The sequence below is a fragment of the Microtus oregoni genome, unplaced genomic scaffold (genome assembly GCF_018167655.1).
Source record: "Microtus oregoni isolate MIOR12 unplaced genomic scaffold, Mior012 000048F_ref0000485, whole genome shotgun sequence".
Taxonomy (NCBI): Eukaryota; Metazoa; Chordata; class Mammalia; order Rodentia; family Cricetidae; genus Microtus; species Microtus oregoni.
In genome coordinates this window covers 16,453,920-16,468,676 of record NW_024543222.1, presented here as the reverse complement: position 1 = coordinate 16,468,676, position 14,757 = coordinate 16,453,920, and the positions used below count along the sequence as shown (strand labels likewise).

Genomic DNA, 14,757 nt, shown 5'->3' with positions numbered 1-14,757 from the left:
TTGGCACAGGGAGGGGCTATTTAACATACCCTGGGGGAGGACGGCCCAGTGGTACCTCTTCGAAGGTTGAGAATTGTTATAAGTAGGCACTGTGAAGGCAAATTTTTCTCTATCTTCTTTTTGCAAAGGTATAGTGAAAAACCAATCCTTTAAATCAATAACTATGAGAGGCCATCCTTTTGGTAATAAAGAGGGCAAAGGAATTCCAGATTGCAGAGGGCTCATAGGTTGAATAACCTTGTTGATGGCCCTGAGATCTGTCACCATCCTCCATTTACCTGATTTTTTCTTAACGACAAATACAGGAGAATTCCAAGGGCTGGTAGATTCTTCTATATGTCCAGCATCTAGTTGTTCTTGTACCAGCTGTTCTAAAGCCTGTAATTTTTCCTCAGCTAAGGGCCATTGCTTTGTCCATATTGGTTTCTCAGTCAACCATTTTAGAGGTAAGGCTGTTGGTATCTCTGAAGGGACATCAATTGCTTGTTCTTGCACAGCCCTAATGGCCAGTTTTCTCTGTTTGTAATATCTTTTAATATTATTCTCAGAAATATAGGCTCTAGAAGTAGCAGGAATGTTAATTTCGGTATTCCATTGTTGTAATAGGTCACGACCCCATAAATTCATTGCGATATTGGCTACATATGGCCTTAATTTTCCTATTTGTCCCTCTGGCCCTATACATTCAACGCATCTCGTGCTCTGCCTTACTCGAGATAAGGTTCCAATTCCCAGGAGCTGAACATTTACATTCTGAAGAGGCCAATACGGATGCCAAGATTCTGGGGTAATGATACTTACATCAGCACCTGTGTCCAGCAGGCCAGTAATAAAAATGCCATTTACACACACTCTCAGTTTAGGTCTTTGATCATTTATAGAAGTTTGCCAAAACACACGTAACTTATCTTTCTGATATTATTGCTTGTAACAGTAGGCATGGGGCTTCCTAATTGTCCTGACGAGGCACGTTCTCTGCAGAAACTGGAAATGACTGAACCATGTTTGCCATGGGGGCCTGTGAGGCCCCCTCTCACATTTCCCGACTGTATCAGGTTGCCTTGTCTATCTTTTGTAGACCTGCATTCATTCGTCCAATGTCTGCCTTTTCCACATCTTCTACATAAACCTGAAGGCTGAGTCCTCCTATTTCTGTTATTTCTAGAAGATGCATTATTATTATTATTTCTGAAAGATGCATTATTATTATTATTATTATTTCTGAAAATCCGTTGTCTACAATTCCTTTTCATATGACCCATTTTGCCACAATTAAAACATTTGGTATTCTGGTGTCTCCTTTTACCATTGGAAATTGCTTCTTCTACCCATGCTTCAGTGCCATAATCAAATGTATCAACATTGAGTGTATGCAAGACCCATTCTTCCAAGGGTGCTGATCTGAGCTTTAAAGGCCCCAAAATCCTTTTGCATTCCACATTTGCATTTTCATAAGCCAAAGACTCAATCATTATACGTCTTGCTTCTGGGTCAGATATCCCTATTTGTACAGCCTTAGTTAATCTTTGTAAAAAGTCACTAAAGGGTTCTCTCTGACCCTGTTTAACTCTGACAAATGATTCCATTCTCTGTCCTGGGTCTTGCACCCTGTCCCAAGCACTTAAGGCTGCTGTAGTACACATGGAGAGTGTGTTTTCATCCAAATTAGCTTGTTCCTGAGGGTCAGAAAAGAGCCCTTCACCTAGAATTTTATCTAGGGAAATGTTAATTCCCTTTGCTTTTTCCTGCTGTTCTAAGAGTCTAGCCTCTTGCCTGAATAAGCATTTCCATTTCAATTGCGGTCCACTCTCAAGTACCACAGAGCTCAGCTGGAGCCAGTCCAAGGGGGTTGCTCTGCTTGTCGTGGCCCAAGATCTTAGCATCTCTTTAACAAAAGAGGCTTGCATCCCAAAAGTCATGACAGCCTGTTTTATTTCCTTGAGATCATTCATACGGACAGGCTCCCGTGTATCCTCCTTGATGACCCTAGGGTTTCTGGAATCAATCACCTTCTCTGTTGTTATTAATGGAAAGGCAGGTACAGCTGTAGGTAGAGCTTTGTGGAAATTTTCCCGGAGAGATTTACCCACAGATGTAGTTAAAATTTGCCTTTCTACCCTTTGCTCTTCTTCATCAGAATTTAGAAATTCCTCAATCTTTTCAATTCTATTCACCATTGCCTTCTGCAATGTCTGAATCTCCTGTCCAGAACTATGTTCCAAAGCCTTCATTGAGGATTCTAAAGTATGAAGTTTGTCCGTTAGAGATAACATCTCATCTTTGGACATAATTTTTATGGCATAAACCGTGCCTTCTTGTATTAACAATCTTTCCGTCAATCTGTCATAAGCTTTAGACAAAATCCGATTGTCACATTCAGCAGTTTTGATTATCTCAGTTAATGTTTCATTTCCTACAGAAAGGGACCGAAGCTTACGATCCAAATCAGCTGTTCCCTCTTCCATAGTAATGAATTTCTCCTTAACATCAGCCTGGAGAACTTCAAACTGATTCTTGAGAAGATTGTTGTCATTCTCAATTGTTTTTAAGCGTTCAATCTCTGCCTTAAGAATCCTGGATTCATCTCATAAAGACTTTATCATATTTCTATTATCAAACAATTTAGTGCCAATGAAAACTACGAATCCCAGAAGGATCCATAGATGTGGGGTGAAAGACACCTCTTGTAAAATCTCCCACATGGTACAATTAAAAAACCTGTTAAATTCTTGAATACTAACGTGTTCCGACATTTTATTTATAAAAGAAAAATTTTTTACCTGCAATGATCGGTTCCTGCCAGTGGTGGTCTCTGTGTTTTTGGAGCCTGTCCTGGAACTAGCTCTTGTAGACCAGGCTGGCCTCAAACTCACAGAGATCCGCCTGCCTCTGCCTCCCAAGTGCTGGGATTAAAGGCATGCACCACCACCACCTGGCCGGCCTCGAACTCACAGAGATCCGCCTGCCTCTGCCTCCCAAGTGCTGGGATTGAAGGCATGCACCACCACCGTCGGGCCAAGTCACTTTGTATCAGGGCAAAACCACAGGTACTTGAGTTTCTGCTAATTCAGGCAGTGGGGTTCTGCTCCAAACTTAGCCAAGGCAGGCAGGAAGGGGTTAATTGCTCTGGCGAGCAGGAGGGGCAGAATGGGACTGTGTGGCTGAGTGTGTCTCGGACTCGGCACTAGGGCCCAAGTTACAAACTAAAAAACAGCACCAGGGAGGGTGCTGTGTTAGCTAGTGGGCTACCCGCTTGAGTCGGGGGCAAAATAGCCTGACGTTGGACGCCAAAATGTAACAGCGTAAACGAATGCAGAAAGATTGTAAATATATATATATATATATATATATATATATATATATATATATAGCTTTAATAGACTTACAGAACCACCATTCCCGCGGAGACCAGGAAAGCAGAAGCAGCGGCTGGGAGCACGCTCACCAAATTTATAGGCAAACATTAGCCCGAGGCAAACATGCCCCCGTAGGGGTGGGACTTATCACTACAGGGTACCCTCATCCATTGCTGGTGGGAATGCAATCTTGTGCAACCACTTTGGAAAGCAGTGTGGTGGTTTCACAGGAAATTCAGGATCAACCTACCCCTGGACCCAGCAAGCCACTCTTGGGAATATACCCAAAAGATGCCTGATCATATGACAAGGGCATTTGTTCAACTATGTTCATAGCAGCATTATTTGTAATAGCCAGAACCTGGAAACAACCTAGATGTCCTTCAATGGAAGAATGGATGAAGAAAGTGTGGAATATATACACATTAGAGTACTACTCAGCGGTAAAAAAACAATGACTTCTTGAATTTTGCATGCAAATGGATGGAAATAGAAAACACTATCCTGAATGAGGTAACCCAGACCCAAAAAGATGAACATGGGATGTACTCACTCATAATTAGTTTCTAGCCATAAATAAAGGTCAGTGAGTCTATAATTTGATATCCTAAAGAAGCTAAATAAGAAGGTGAACCCAAAGAAAAACATATAGCTATCCTCCTGGTTATGGGAAGTAGACAAGATTGCCAGGCAAAAAATTGGAATCTTGGGGGTGGGGTGGGAGGGGGTAAGGGGAGATGGGGAGAGAAAAGTGAGAAGGGGAGGATGGGGGAACTTGGGGAAACGGGATGATTGGGATAAAGGAAGGTTGGATAAGGGAGCAGGGAAGCACATATCTTAATTAAGGGAGCCATCTTAGGGTTGGCAAGAGACATGGACCTAGAGGGGCTCCCAGGTGCCCAGGGTGATATACCCAGTTGGTTTCTGGGGCAGCTGAGGATAGGGAACCTGAAATGACCCTATCCTATAGCCATACTGATGAATATCTTGCATATCACCATAGAACCTTCATCTGGCAATGGGTGGAGATAGAGACAGAGACCCACACTGGAGCACCGGACTGAGCTCCCAAGGTACCAATGAGGAGCAGAAGGAGGGAGAACATGAGCAAAGAAGTCAGGACCACAAGGGGTGCACCCACCCACGGAGACAGTGGGGCTGATCTATTGGGAGCTCACCAAGGCCAGCTGGACTGTGACTGAAAAAAAGCATGGGATAAAACCGGACTCTCTGAATATGGCGGACAATGAGGGCTGCTGAGAAGCCAAGGATAATGGCACTGGGTTTTGATCCTACTTCATGTTCTGGCTTTGTGGGAGCCTAGCCAGTTTGCATGTTCACCTTACTAAACCAGGATGGAGGGGGGAGGACTTTGGACTTTCCACAGGGCAGAGAACCCTGACTGCTCTTCAGACTGGAGAGGGAGGGGGAGAGGAGTGGGGGAGGAGGAGAGGAGTGGGAGGAGGGGGAGGGAAATGGGAGGCTGGGAGGAGGCGGAAATTTTTTTTCAATTAAAAAATAAATAAATTAATAAAATTTAAAAAAAAGTTCCACAGCATAAAAAATGCAACACATCTTAAAGCAATACATTATTAAATTATTAATAATAATTCTACAACAGTGGTTTAAAAGAAAATGATCTCCAAAGGTAGTGGCACTATTATGAGGTATGGTTTTGTTGGAGTAGATATGACCTTGTTGGAGGCGGAGGGAGTATATTTCTTTCAAACCACAACATTTCACTCCCTGGCCCCCAAAGACTTGAAGGAACACATCACAAAGCAAAAAATGCATTCAGTCCCAACTTCAAAAGTCCCCATAGTCTATATCAGTCTCAAACTTATTTAAAAGTCTAAAGTTCAAAGTCTCTTCTGAGATTCATGCAATTTCTTAACTGAATCCCCTGTAAACTCAAAAAGCTGATCAATACTTCCAACATATAATATCACAGGATATACATAACTGTCAGGAGTGTTTATCATGAGCTATTGTGGGCCATGATGTAATTACAGCTTACAGCAATTGATAATTCAGATGTCAACCTGATGTGGGGTTTCCCTCTGTATTCTGTGATTACCATTAATGAAGAAACTGGTTTGGACCTATAACAGGGCAAAACTTAGATAGGCAGGAAAGATGGAACTAAATGCTGGGAGAAAGAAGGGTGGGTCAGAGAGAAGCCATGGAGTCCCCGGAGATAGATGCTAAAAACTTACCCAGTAAGTCACAGCCACATGGCAATATACAGATTAATAAAAATGGGTTAAATTAATATAAGAGTTAGCCAATAAAAAGCTAGAGCTAATGGGCCAAGCAGTGATTTAATTAATGTGGTTTCTGTGTAATTATTTTGGGTCTAAGCTAGCCTGGTGGCCGGAAACCAACAAGCGGCAATCTTATTCTCAGATGGAGGAACCCTGCCAAGCAGGGTCTGCAGGGACACTGACGCTGAAAACTATTGCTTTCATTGTAATCTTGCTTGTGCGATAACAGCTGTGATATCTCCCTATTACCATGCATTTTTATGCAATGTGTATATGTAATCTCATGATAGCATCTCAGCCTTGTGGGCACATATATCTGTGGGTGGTTAGGAAGATGAATTTTCATTTAGCTATTTAGTTTTGATTATAGAATCTATGCTGGGGCATGCTTCATAACTGGGTCTATTTGTCCCACAAGGACTGTGGACACTTAACAGCCTGCCTTGTTCTTTTGCTCAGATTAACTGCTCACAGTTAGCTCACTTTCATCTCAAAGCAAGTTTAAACTAGACTAAAGACTTTTTGTAAATAGATCATAAGTTTAAAACCTTACAGCTATGTACAGGGCCAGAGTCACAGATGTCCAACCAACATTACTACACAAAGCACCCTAAGAGAAGCATGCCAGTTCTTCACTTGCCAGCCTACTAACAATAGACCTGCGTCTGAAACTTTGTCACTGGGCACTGTGCCCACTCCCATCTGGTTATAGTTTTACTCCTGAAATCTTGAAACACTTGTGTAGCCATGGCAATGGCTCAACTCCTTATGGCTTATCCTAGGAATGTGACTTTGACCAGTGAGAGGTAATTCTTGTAATTTCTGTATCACTTCAAGGTTCTTGGAAGAAAAAGATTTTTGAAGTTAGAGAGAAGAAGCTGGAAGAAGCAGCTAGGGGGAATGAAGAGGTAGGACAGACTAGAAGCAGAACAATAAAGAAACTGAATTAGAAAAGCATTGTATGAGAGATTCATTTGTTCTCAGACATCCGTATCCTTCACTGGCTGCTGCTTCCTCTCTGAACCCTGAGAGGGTCTCGGGGCTGTCCCCCAAACGCTCTCATTACATATTATTCCAAAACATAGGAAGGGAGTATAATGAGGAAATATTGGACCAAAGCAAGACCAAAAACCAGCTGGGCAAACTGCAAACTCTGCATCTCCATGTCTGATGTTAAAATGCTTTTCAGATCTCTAATTCCTTTCAGCTTTGTTGACTGCAACATAGTTCTTTCTCTTGGGGCAGGTGCCACTCCCTGATAGCAGCTGTCCTTGGCAGGTATCCCAAGGCTCTGGCATCACTAACATCATGGGATCTTCAAGACAATCCAGGCTTCACCTTCACAGCTCACACAACAGTCTCTTTAGGCCTCTGTTTAGGGACACTCCTGAAACATGCCTGGCCTCAGTGATTTTCCTTAGTCATGGAGGAAAGCTTCATAATGCCTTTTTTTCTATCTTTGAAGCCAGAACCTCATTGGCCAAAGCTACCAAGTTCTGCTGGTTACTGGGGGCTGGAACATGGCCCCCTTGTTCACTAACATCTTTACCAGCTTTCTGGTTTTGATAGTTTCCTTCACTGCCTAATCTTGGCTGTTCTGAACTTGCTCTGTAGACTGGGCTGGTCTTGAACTCAGAGATCTCCCAATTACTCCTTCACCAGCTTTCTGTTTCCAAGTTTCCTTCACTGCTTAAGCCTGACTGTTCTGGAACTTGCTCCGTAGACCAGGTTGGTGATGGTGGCCATATTGGAGGAGCTGTAGTCAGCAATAGAGCTTATGGGATACAATCCACCAGATAGCTATGATGGGTGCACCATGGAGAGGCAAAGCCTCAGAGGGTTTATCCCCAGAAAGCCCCTTGCTTTTCTGCACTTTCTCCTGCTTGCTGCTATTGTGTTCGTACTGTACTTGGTATGATGTGGTTACTGTGTGAAGGAGTCCCACTGTATCTAATATAATTAAAGTCAGTTGCCCAGTGATGATTTGTTTTATAAGAGCAATGATGCTTAGTTGGATCAACGACTTAAAGATAGTTAGGTAGTTAGGACAGTTAGTAAAGATGATTAGGGGAAAGGTTTAGGTAATTCTGGCAATTGGGCCAATAAGAAATATGAGAAAGACAAAAATAAGGATAGAAGTTATTCCCCTTTAGCAAGATGTAAAACTTACTGAGGACAGAAAATAAGAACAAAGGAGTTTCATGCATTCTAGACCCATGAATTCTTCCTGTGAAAAAAACAGGCTGATGGGAAAAGAAAGCAATTATGTCCCTACCACCCACGGTTAGGTCTGAGTTCCTTAGTCGTGTAACTTACAAAATTAATCACATGTTTTGGTATGCATCTTAAAAAAAACAAAGTCGTGAAAAGAAATGAAATGACCCTAGTATGTGTAAAGAAAAAAGAAAAATAGATGGTTAGCTAGACCACTTGTAGAGTAGAAATAGAGGGAGTGCACTAGAGCCACAAACAGCTGCCTGCTAGTATAAGGGACTGACAAAATGTGCTTGACTTGCTTAAAACGTAATAATTAATAATAAAAGAATCATTCTTTGGGATGAAGATGTGATGGTGGGAAAATTAATGCAAAGGAAAATGTTTAACTACTTGTGGGCTTCCAAGAAAAGCATGTGACTTGTGATCATAATGTGATTTCATCCTGTGTAAAGATTTTGTTTTTGGAAAATACATAACTTGTGGTTGTGAGGTAATCTTTTCTTGCATAGAAATTTTTGTCTTAGGTACTATAAAAGGAATAAAAGAAAAATAAAATGAAGAATTAAGCTTTGCCCCCTCAGATAAGTTTCCTGTGTGTGTGTTTAGTAGTTACCAATCCACATCTCCTCTCTAGTTTCTCTGACCTGCTGAGCTTGACTTCAATAGGCTGGCCTCAGACTCAGAGATCTGCTCACCTCTGCCTTTCCAGTGCTGGGATTAAAGACATGCACCACTACACCTGGCTCCAAACTTGTCTTTAATTCCTTTTCACAAATTGGAAAGTAGTCTGGATGGGCTCTGGCCCCGAGGTTCCCCACTCCCTTCATTCCACTTCTGCATCTGTTTGTCTCCTTGAGCACAGGACCTAGCTCCACTTCACTCCATTCCTGGTGCTCCTTTTCTCCTCAAATTATTCCATAGCTTGTATTTTTTTCTTGCTCAGATTTCTCCTTTTTTATTATAAGTCTTCATTAGACTAACCACTAATAACCACACGACAGAGTCTATACTAGATTTCCTCTGCCAATGGAATTAATCCAAAACTCTTCACTTGAGCCTCAGGCAGACTCTTGGAACAAGGGTAAAAGGCAGCCACATTTTTCACCAAAATATCACAAGAATGATCTATAGTCCATGTATTAATAATTATTTAATTCCCCTTTGAAACCTTTAGAGTTAGCCCCCACCCCAGCCCCTAGTTCAAATCACCCTCAGTACCACTGCCTTCCATGCTCCTACTAGTATGGCCTATTAAGCTGCTCTTAAGTGTTCAACTGCTTTTCTAATCCTCAGTACCAAGGTTCATATTTCTTCAAACAAGAGCATGGTCAGGCCTTATCACAACAATACCCCAGTCTCTGGTATCAACTTCTGTCTTAGGGTTTCTAGGAGACACTATGACCATAGCAACTCTTATAAAGGAAAAACATTTAACTGGGGTGTCTTACATTTTCAGACGTTAGTCCATTATCATCATGGTGCGATGTGCTGTGTAGGCAGACATAGTGCTGGAGCAGCTGAGAGTCCTTACATCTTGATATGCAGGCAACAGGAAATGGTCTGTCCCACTAGCAGTAGCTTCAGCATAAGAGACCTCAAAGTCCACCCCTACAGCAACTCACTTCCTCCAACAAAGTCACACCTCCTAATAGTGCCATTCCTTTTGGGGGCCATTTTCTTTCAAACTACCACAGTGTCATTGTGGGGATGAGCTTTGAGGTCTCCAATGCTCAAGCTATATGAATAAAGTTGTAGTACACTTTCCTGTGGATCAAGATGTAGAACTCTCAACTCCTTCTCTGGCACCATGTCTGCCTGTACACTGCCCTGCCTCCCACCATGATGATAAGGGACTAAACCTCTGGAACTGTAAGCAGCCCCAATTTGTGTTTTCCTTTATAAGAGTTGCTATGGTGGGGCTGGAGAGATGGCTCAGAGGTTAGGAGAACTGACTGCTGTTCTGGAGGTCCTGAGTTCAATTCCCAGCAACCACATGATGGCTCACACCCATCTATAATGAGATCTGGTGCCCAGAACACTATATACATAATAAATTTTTTTTAAAAAAAAGAGTTGCTATGGTGATGGTGTCTCCTCACAGCAGTAGACACCCCAACGAAGACAAAGTGATATGAAAACATACCTTCCTTCAGATCACGCACAGGTTCTTCAGCAATGCCAACTCCAGGGTTTCTAAATTCATTAGTTGCACTATGGGTACAGGAGTACCATCTCTACAGCACACGAGAACTTCTGGCCTGACTTTTCCACACACAAGTAACTCAAAGCTTCCACCTCAAAGGCTGGAAAGCAGTTGAAGCTGTTAGGATTTTGAATTGCAATCCATCCTAGAATTTGATTTTGACTTCATGGCACTGAGGCTCAAATCTAGGACCTCATCTATGCTAAGTGAGCTCTCTGATGTAAGCCACATCCCCACTGTCAGGTCCAAAGCCACCCTCTCTCCAAACAGCAGTGCTGCTGACATTGTCCTAAACAGAAGGAAGATGTCCAGGTAAACAGAAGGATCATTGCCAGGTAAACAAGCCTAAAGGTGGGTTCCTCTTAACCTTCCCCCAAAGGTAAACTACCTCAGGCAGGGGCACCTCATCCAAATCAATCCCCACAGCCTGTGTCAACCCAGATCCCTGTCCTGCTTACTGTCATGTACTGTCTGTTTGCTTTTCTGCCATTTTTCTCTTCTCTCTGCCCTCCACAAGAGATGGCCTTGGCAGTTTGAATCCCCAATAAATCTTTCTGAACAGAGTGGTCGAGTTGGGCAGTTTCTCTGTGCCATTGCTTATACCCAGAACTTCCAGGATTTTAATGAAGAGAAATAAAAAATGTGTTTCAATTATTTCAACTACTATTTGAGGTATACTATATAGCTTCAAGATCAAGTGAGATTTGCAAGACCACTATCAGATATAGAGAACCATTTTTTTTATTTCACACCATATAAACAGTGAAGAAAAGTGTGGACTTCCCCATCCCAGTGGCAGAAGTGATTATTTCTAGGTGATGGACAAGTCCAAACCACTGAGAGGTTACAGATTCGCATCTAGTTCCCTTCAGCAGTAACTAGCTTTTCACAATCCAGTTCAATCCTTTGATGATTATAATGTTTAAAGGAGAATGTGGTTAGTTAAAGAAAATCTACAAGGCTTACCTTCATGATCCTGTTAGACAATCAGTCCAAAGCAGTACCTTTTCAGTTCTTGGTGTCAGGGAAAGGGCTCTCATATAAAACTCCCTTATGTCTGCTGCACAGGTGAACCTAAAATCATAAGCGAGAGACCCAGAAATATCATAACCTGCCAGAGATTTCACTTTACAGAGTGAGCACAGAGATTAAATAGCATAGGAGAAGATTTTAACTGTATTTAGTAGAGAAAGAACCCTAAATAAATGTTATTGTTTAAGCCACAGTACTTTCCTGCATACTCTTCAGAGCCAATGATTAACTGGTCTTTGGTGAACAGTGATGATAAGAAGTAACCCAGGAAGCCCTGCAAAGAAAGCACAGGATTGCAAGTGGGTGAAGAAATTGTCTCAGTTTTCTCATCGGGTAGCTCCCAAAGTGTGCGTGAGATGATCTGACACCTATTAATCTAAGGTACTAATCCCTGTTAGAAGGAAGAATTCGCTGATTTCTATGAATTTTACAAGAGGAAGAAATATGCATAATTAATCAGTCCTGATGTAGGTTTGGGCTCAGCGACGATTGTCTTTGCTCCAGTCCCATCAGGTACCACCACCAGCCTTCCTAACACACCTTACAAATAACTAAAACTATTAGGCGTTCATTAGCATCTCAAAGCTTCCTTGAGAATGCAAATTTCTCTGGGTTAAATATTTTACACCCATGTTATTATGGAATTTTTCTTTTCTTGAGACAAGGTCTCATAGTGTCTGGGCTGGACTTAAACTACTTAGCACAGAATTATCTTAAACTTCTGATCCTCCTGTTTCTACCTCTTGAGTGTAGGTATTACAGGTGTGTATATACCACTACACACAGTTTTTTGTTTTGTTTGCAGAGGCTTCTTGACGCTGTGCTGGTCTTTGTTTTCATAGGAGAGCTTCTCTTTGGTACCTGCTGACTCTGTTACAGAGTCAAAAGGGTGGAACTGGGCTGCAGAGAGTTGGAAACCAGTCAGCTTTATGGCGTCACTAACATAGCCAGCTGAAAACCAGAAAGGATTCTTGTTCTAACCCCTACAGTCCAGAATGGTTTGTTCCACCAAGTTACTGTGGCAATGGCTAATTCATTCCTTTTATTAGGTTATAAGTTCATACTGAAATAAAGAACCAATATATAGTTGGCTAAGAACGAAGCTTATTGTGTTCTTATGGAATAATGTGGTTAAGAAGTCCAGGGCAGGGCACCTAGATGGTTCTGTGGATAAAGGTGCTTGCTGTTGCTGCTGCTGCTGCTGCAAGCCTGAGTTTGATAAACGGAACCCACATAAAGGTTGAAGGATAGAATCAACACCACAGAGCTGTGCTCTTACCTCTGTATGTGCACTGTCCCCCTCTGCCATATTCTTACCCCACATACACAATAATAAGAAGTCCAGGATGTAGCTCAGTTGTAATTGTCCAGCTCGTGAACCCCTGGGTTCCATCCCAGCATTGAGGCATGATGGCACAGTCCTGCAATCCCAGCAGGCCATAATGTCAAATTCTTTCTTCGATACATAGTAGTAGGACAGCAGCCTGAGCTGTCTCAAAGAATGATTAGTTTAGAGAGGAAGTCCACTATTTACAGGGCTCAGGCAGGAGGATCAAGGTGAGTTCAAGGCCAGCCTGGGCTACAGTGTTGAGACCCTATGTCAACCCCTTATCCCAACAACAACAACAACAACAACAACAACAAAAAGACCAGAGTACATTTGGTAGCCCATGGGTAAGTCTCCTGGCTTTGTCTTTTCGTAGTAAAATTTAATATATATTCATATATATTATTTAATATATACAAGGAACGCTGCATAAATGTGTATGCCATTCTTGTACAGGGTGGTTGTGTTATTAATCTCTGTATCTTTCTAATTTTACTATACATATTGCCAAAGTGAACGCTTAAAGTGAAATTTGGTGTGTGTGTGTGTGTGTGTGTGTGTGTGTGAGAGAGAGAGAGAGAGAGAGAGAGAGAGAGAGAGAGAGAGAGAGAAGGGAACGTGCCACTGTATGCATGTGGAGGGAAATAGACAGTTTGTAGGGGCTGGGTTGTTTTCTACCATGTAGATTCCTGGGACTGAACTCAGGACTGAACTCCCTGGCTGAGCCTTGATGCACTGAGCTCTCTGGCTGGCTCCTGGTCTGCCTTACTGCTGCATCTTCCTTGGGAATCTGCTTTCCTCTGAAGCTTTCATAGCATCTGCAGACCAAAATCCCAGTTTCCTTCAGCTGCAGGTCCCAAACTCTCCACAGCATGGCACCAGACCCTCCTTCACTGCCACCATTTTACAGAAATCCTCCACTTTATCCTCGTTCCATCTCTACTGTAGCCTTCAAGTCCCACCACGACTCCAAGGGTTGGGGACTAGGGTGTGTTCCCCTCTCTCCTATTGTCCAGGTCTCAAAATGACAGAGCTTCACCCCAAGACATTAGGAGTCAGAGCTTGCGGGGCCTGGTAAGAGGCCCTAAGCTACAAGGTGGGTGTCCATCTGGGCAATGTTGCCTGTGTGGGGCAGCTGGAAGGTGGGACCCTGGCCTCCCTGTCAGACTTAACGACACCATCATTCCTTGTACTGACTGTTCTGTCCCACCCCTCACCTACTCCTCTCCCAGATGACCTCCAGCATGGAAGAGACCAGGGAACCTTTGCCACCTACCTAACTTGTGGTTAGTAGTTGATAGTAAAAGTGAGTGTGCAAGGCTTGATAAATACATCTCTCTGTCTTGGAGACTGATTTCGGAAGGGAGTCAGGAGGCTGGGAAGGGGAGGTGGGAATAACCCACAGCTTAAATAAGTAGCCCAGTGCTGTCCACGTCAAAGGGCAGTGCAGGAGGGAAATCTTGCCTAGCATCCTAACAAGCACAAGGCCCTGCGCAGACAGTGTCTGAAGAAGGGGCACTTGTTTATAGACGCTCTCCCCGCCCCCAGTGGCCTGCAGATCATCTGCCCTTCATTACAGAGAGTAAACTACGGATCCATCCCAGGCATCTCAGGAGTCACCACCTTACCTGCTAACTGGCTAGAGTGACACTGGGTCTCTGACAGTTAGGCCTCCACCATGTAACTCTTTGTGGGCCTCCCTACTCTTCCAGAGCCTTGAACATCCATTTGTCTGCCCAAAGTGTGGTAGGTACCAGGGCACCTTCATGTACAAGTGGGGTTTTTCTCATCACACCTGGATGTAGAGGTGTGGTACAGAGTGGGACCAACCCAGTGGATATTGCCACTTCATTCTGTACAGGTCCGGGAAACCCAGGAAGCACACACTCCTTGACTTCCTGGCCAGACGTGTTGCTGGTAATGTGCCCGTGTGTGAGATGCATTAGGGAGAGAAGAGATGGCTGCCATCTGATTCCTCCTCTGCCGTCGTGATGCGCACCTCCAGATGCCACCTGGACATTCCCCCCTCCGGGGACCACGAGACTACAGTGACCCTAGCAGTGTTCCAAAAGACCCGGCTCCTTGACTTTCTGGAAAGCAGCTGTGACAAAGGAACCTGAAAGCTAAGAGGTACAGCCCCTCACCAGCTGTCACCACCCCAGCACCTTCAGCAAAAAGCACCAAGCGCTTGGACGAGATCCCTTTGGAGACACGAAAGTAGAAGACAGACTTCTGCAGAAGGGGAGTAGGAACTCCGGTGGGGAGAGATGACCTGGCGGTGGAGGAGGCGAGTGCCATCAGAGTGTGTTATCCAAGGGGCTGGAGAGATGGCCTGGTGACCAAAGACCATGCGCTGCT

At 43.5% G+C, this 14,757-nt stretch overlaps 1 protein-coding gene across 1 annotated transcript in view; it reads right to left on the bottom strand.

The window, feature by feature from the left end:
- LOC121436031 (rho GTPase-activating protein 27-like) overlaps positions 1-13,273 on the bottom strand; it is a 31,078-nt gene extending 17,805 nt beyond the window's left edge. The window contains 3 exon segments of the mRNA XM_041635605.1: positions 11,045-11,114; positions 11,270-11,346; positions 13,169-13,273. Coding sequence (XP_041491539.1) covers positions 11,045-11,114; positions 11,270-11,346; positions 13,169-13,273 — 252 coding nt within the window.
- Positions 13,274-14,757: the final 1,484 nt, after the last annotated feature.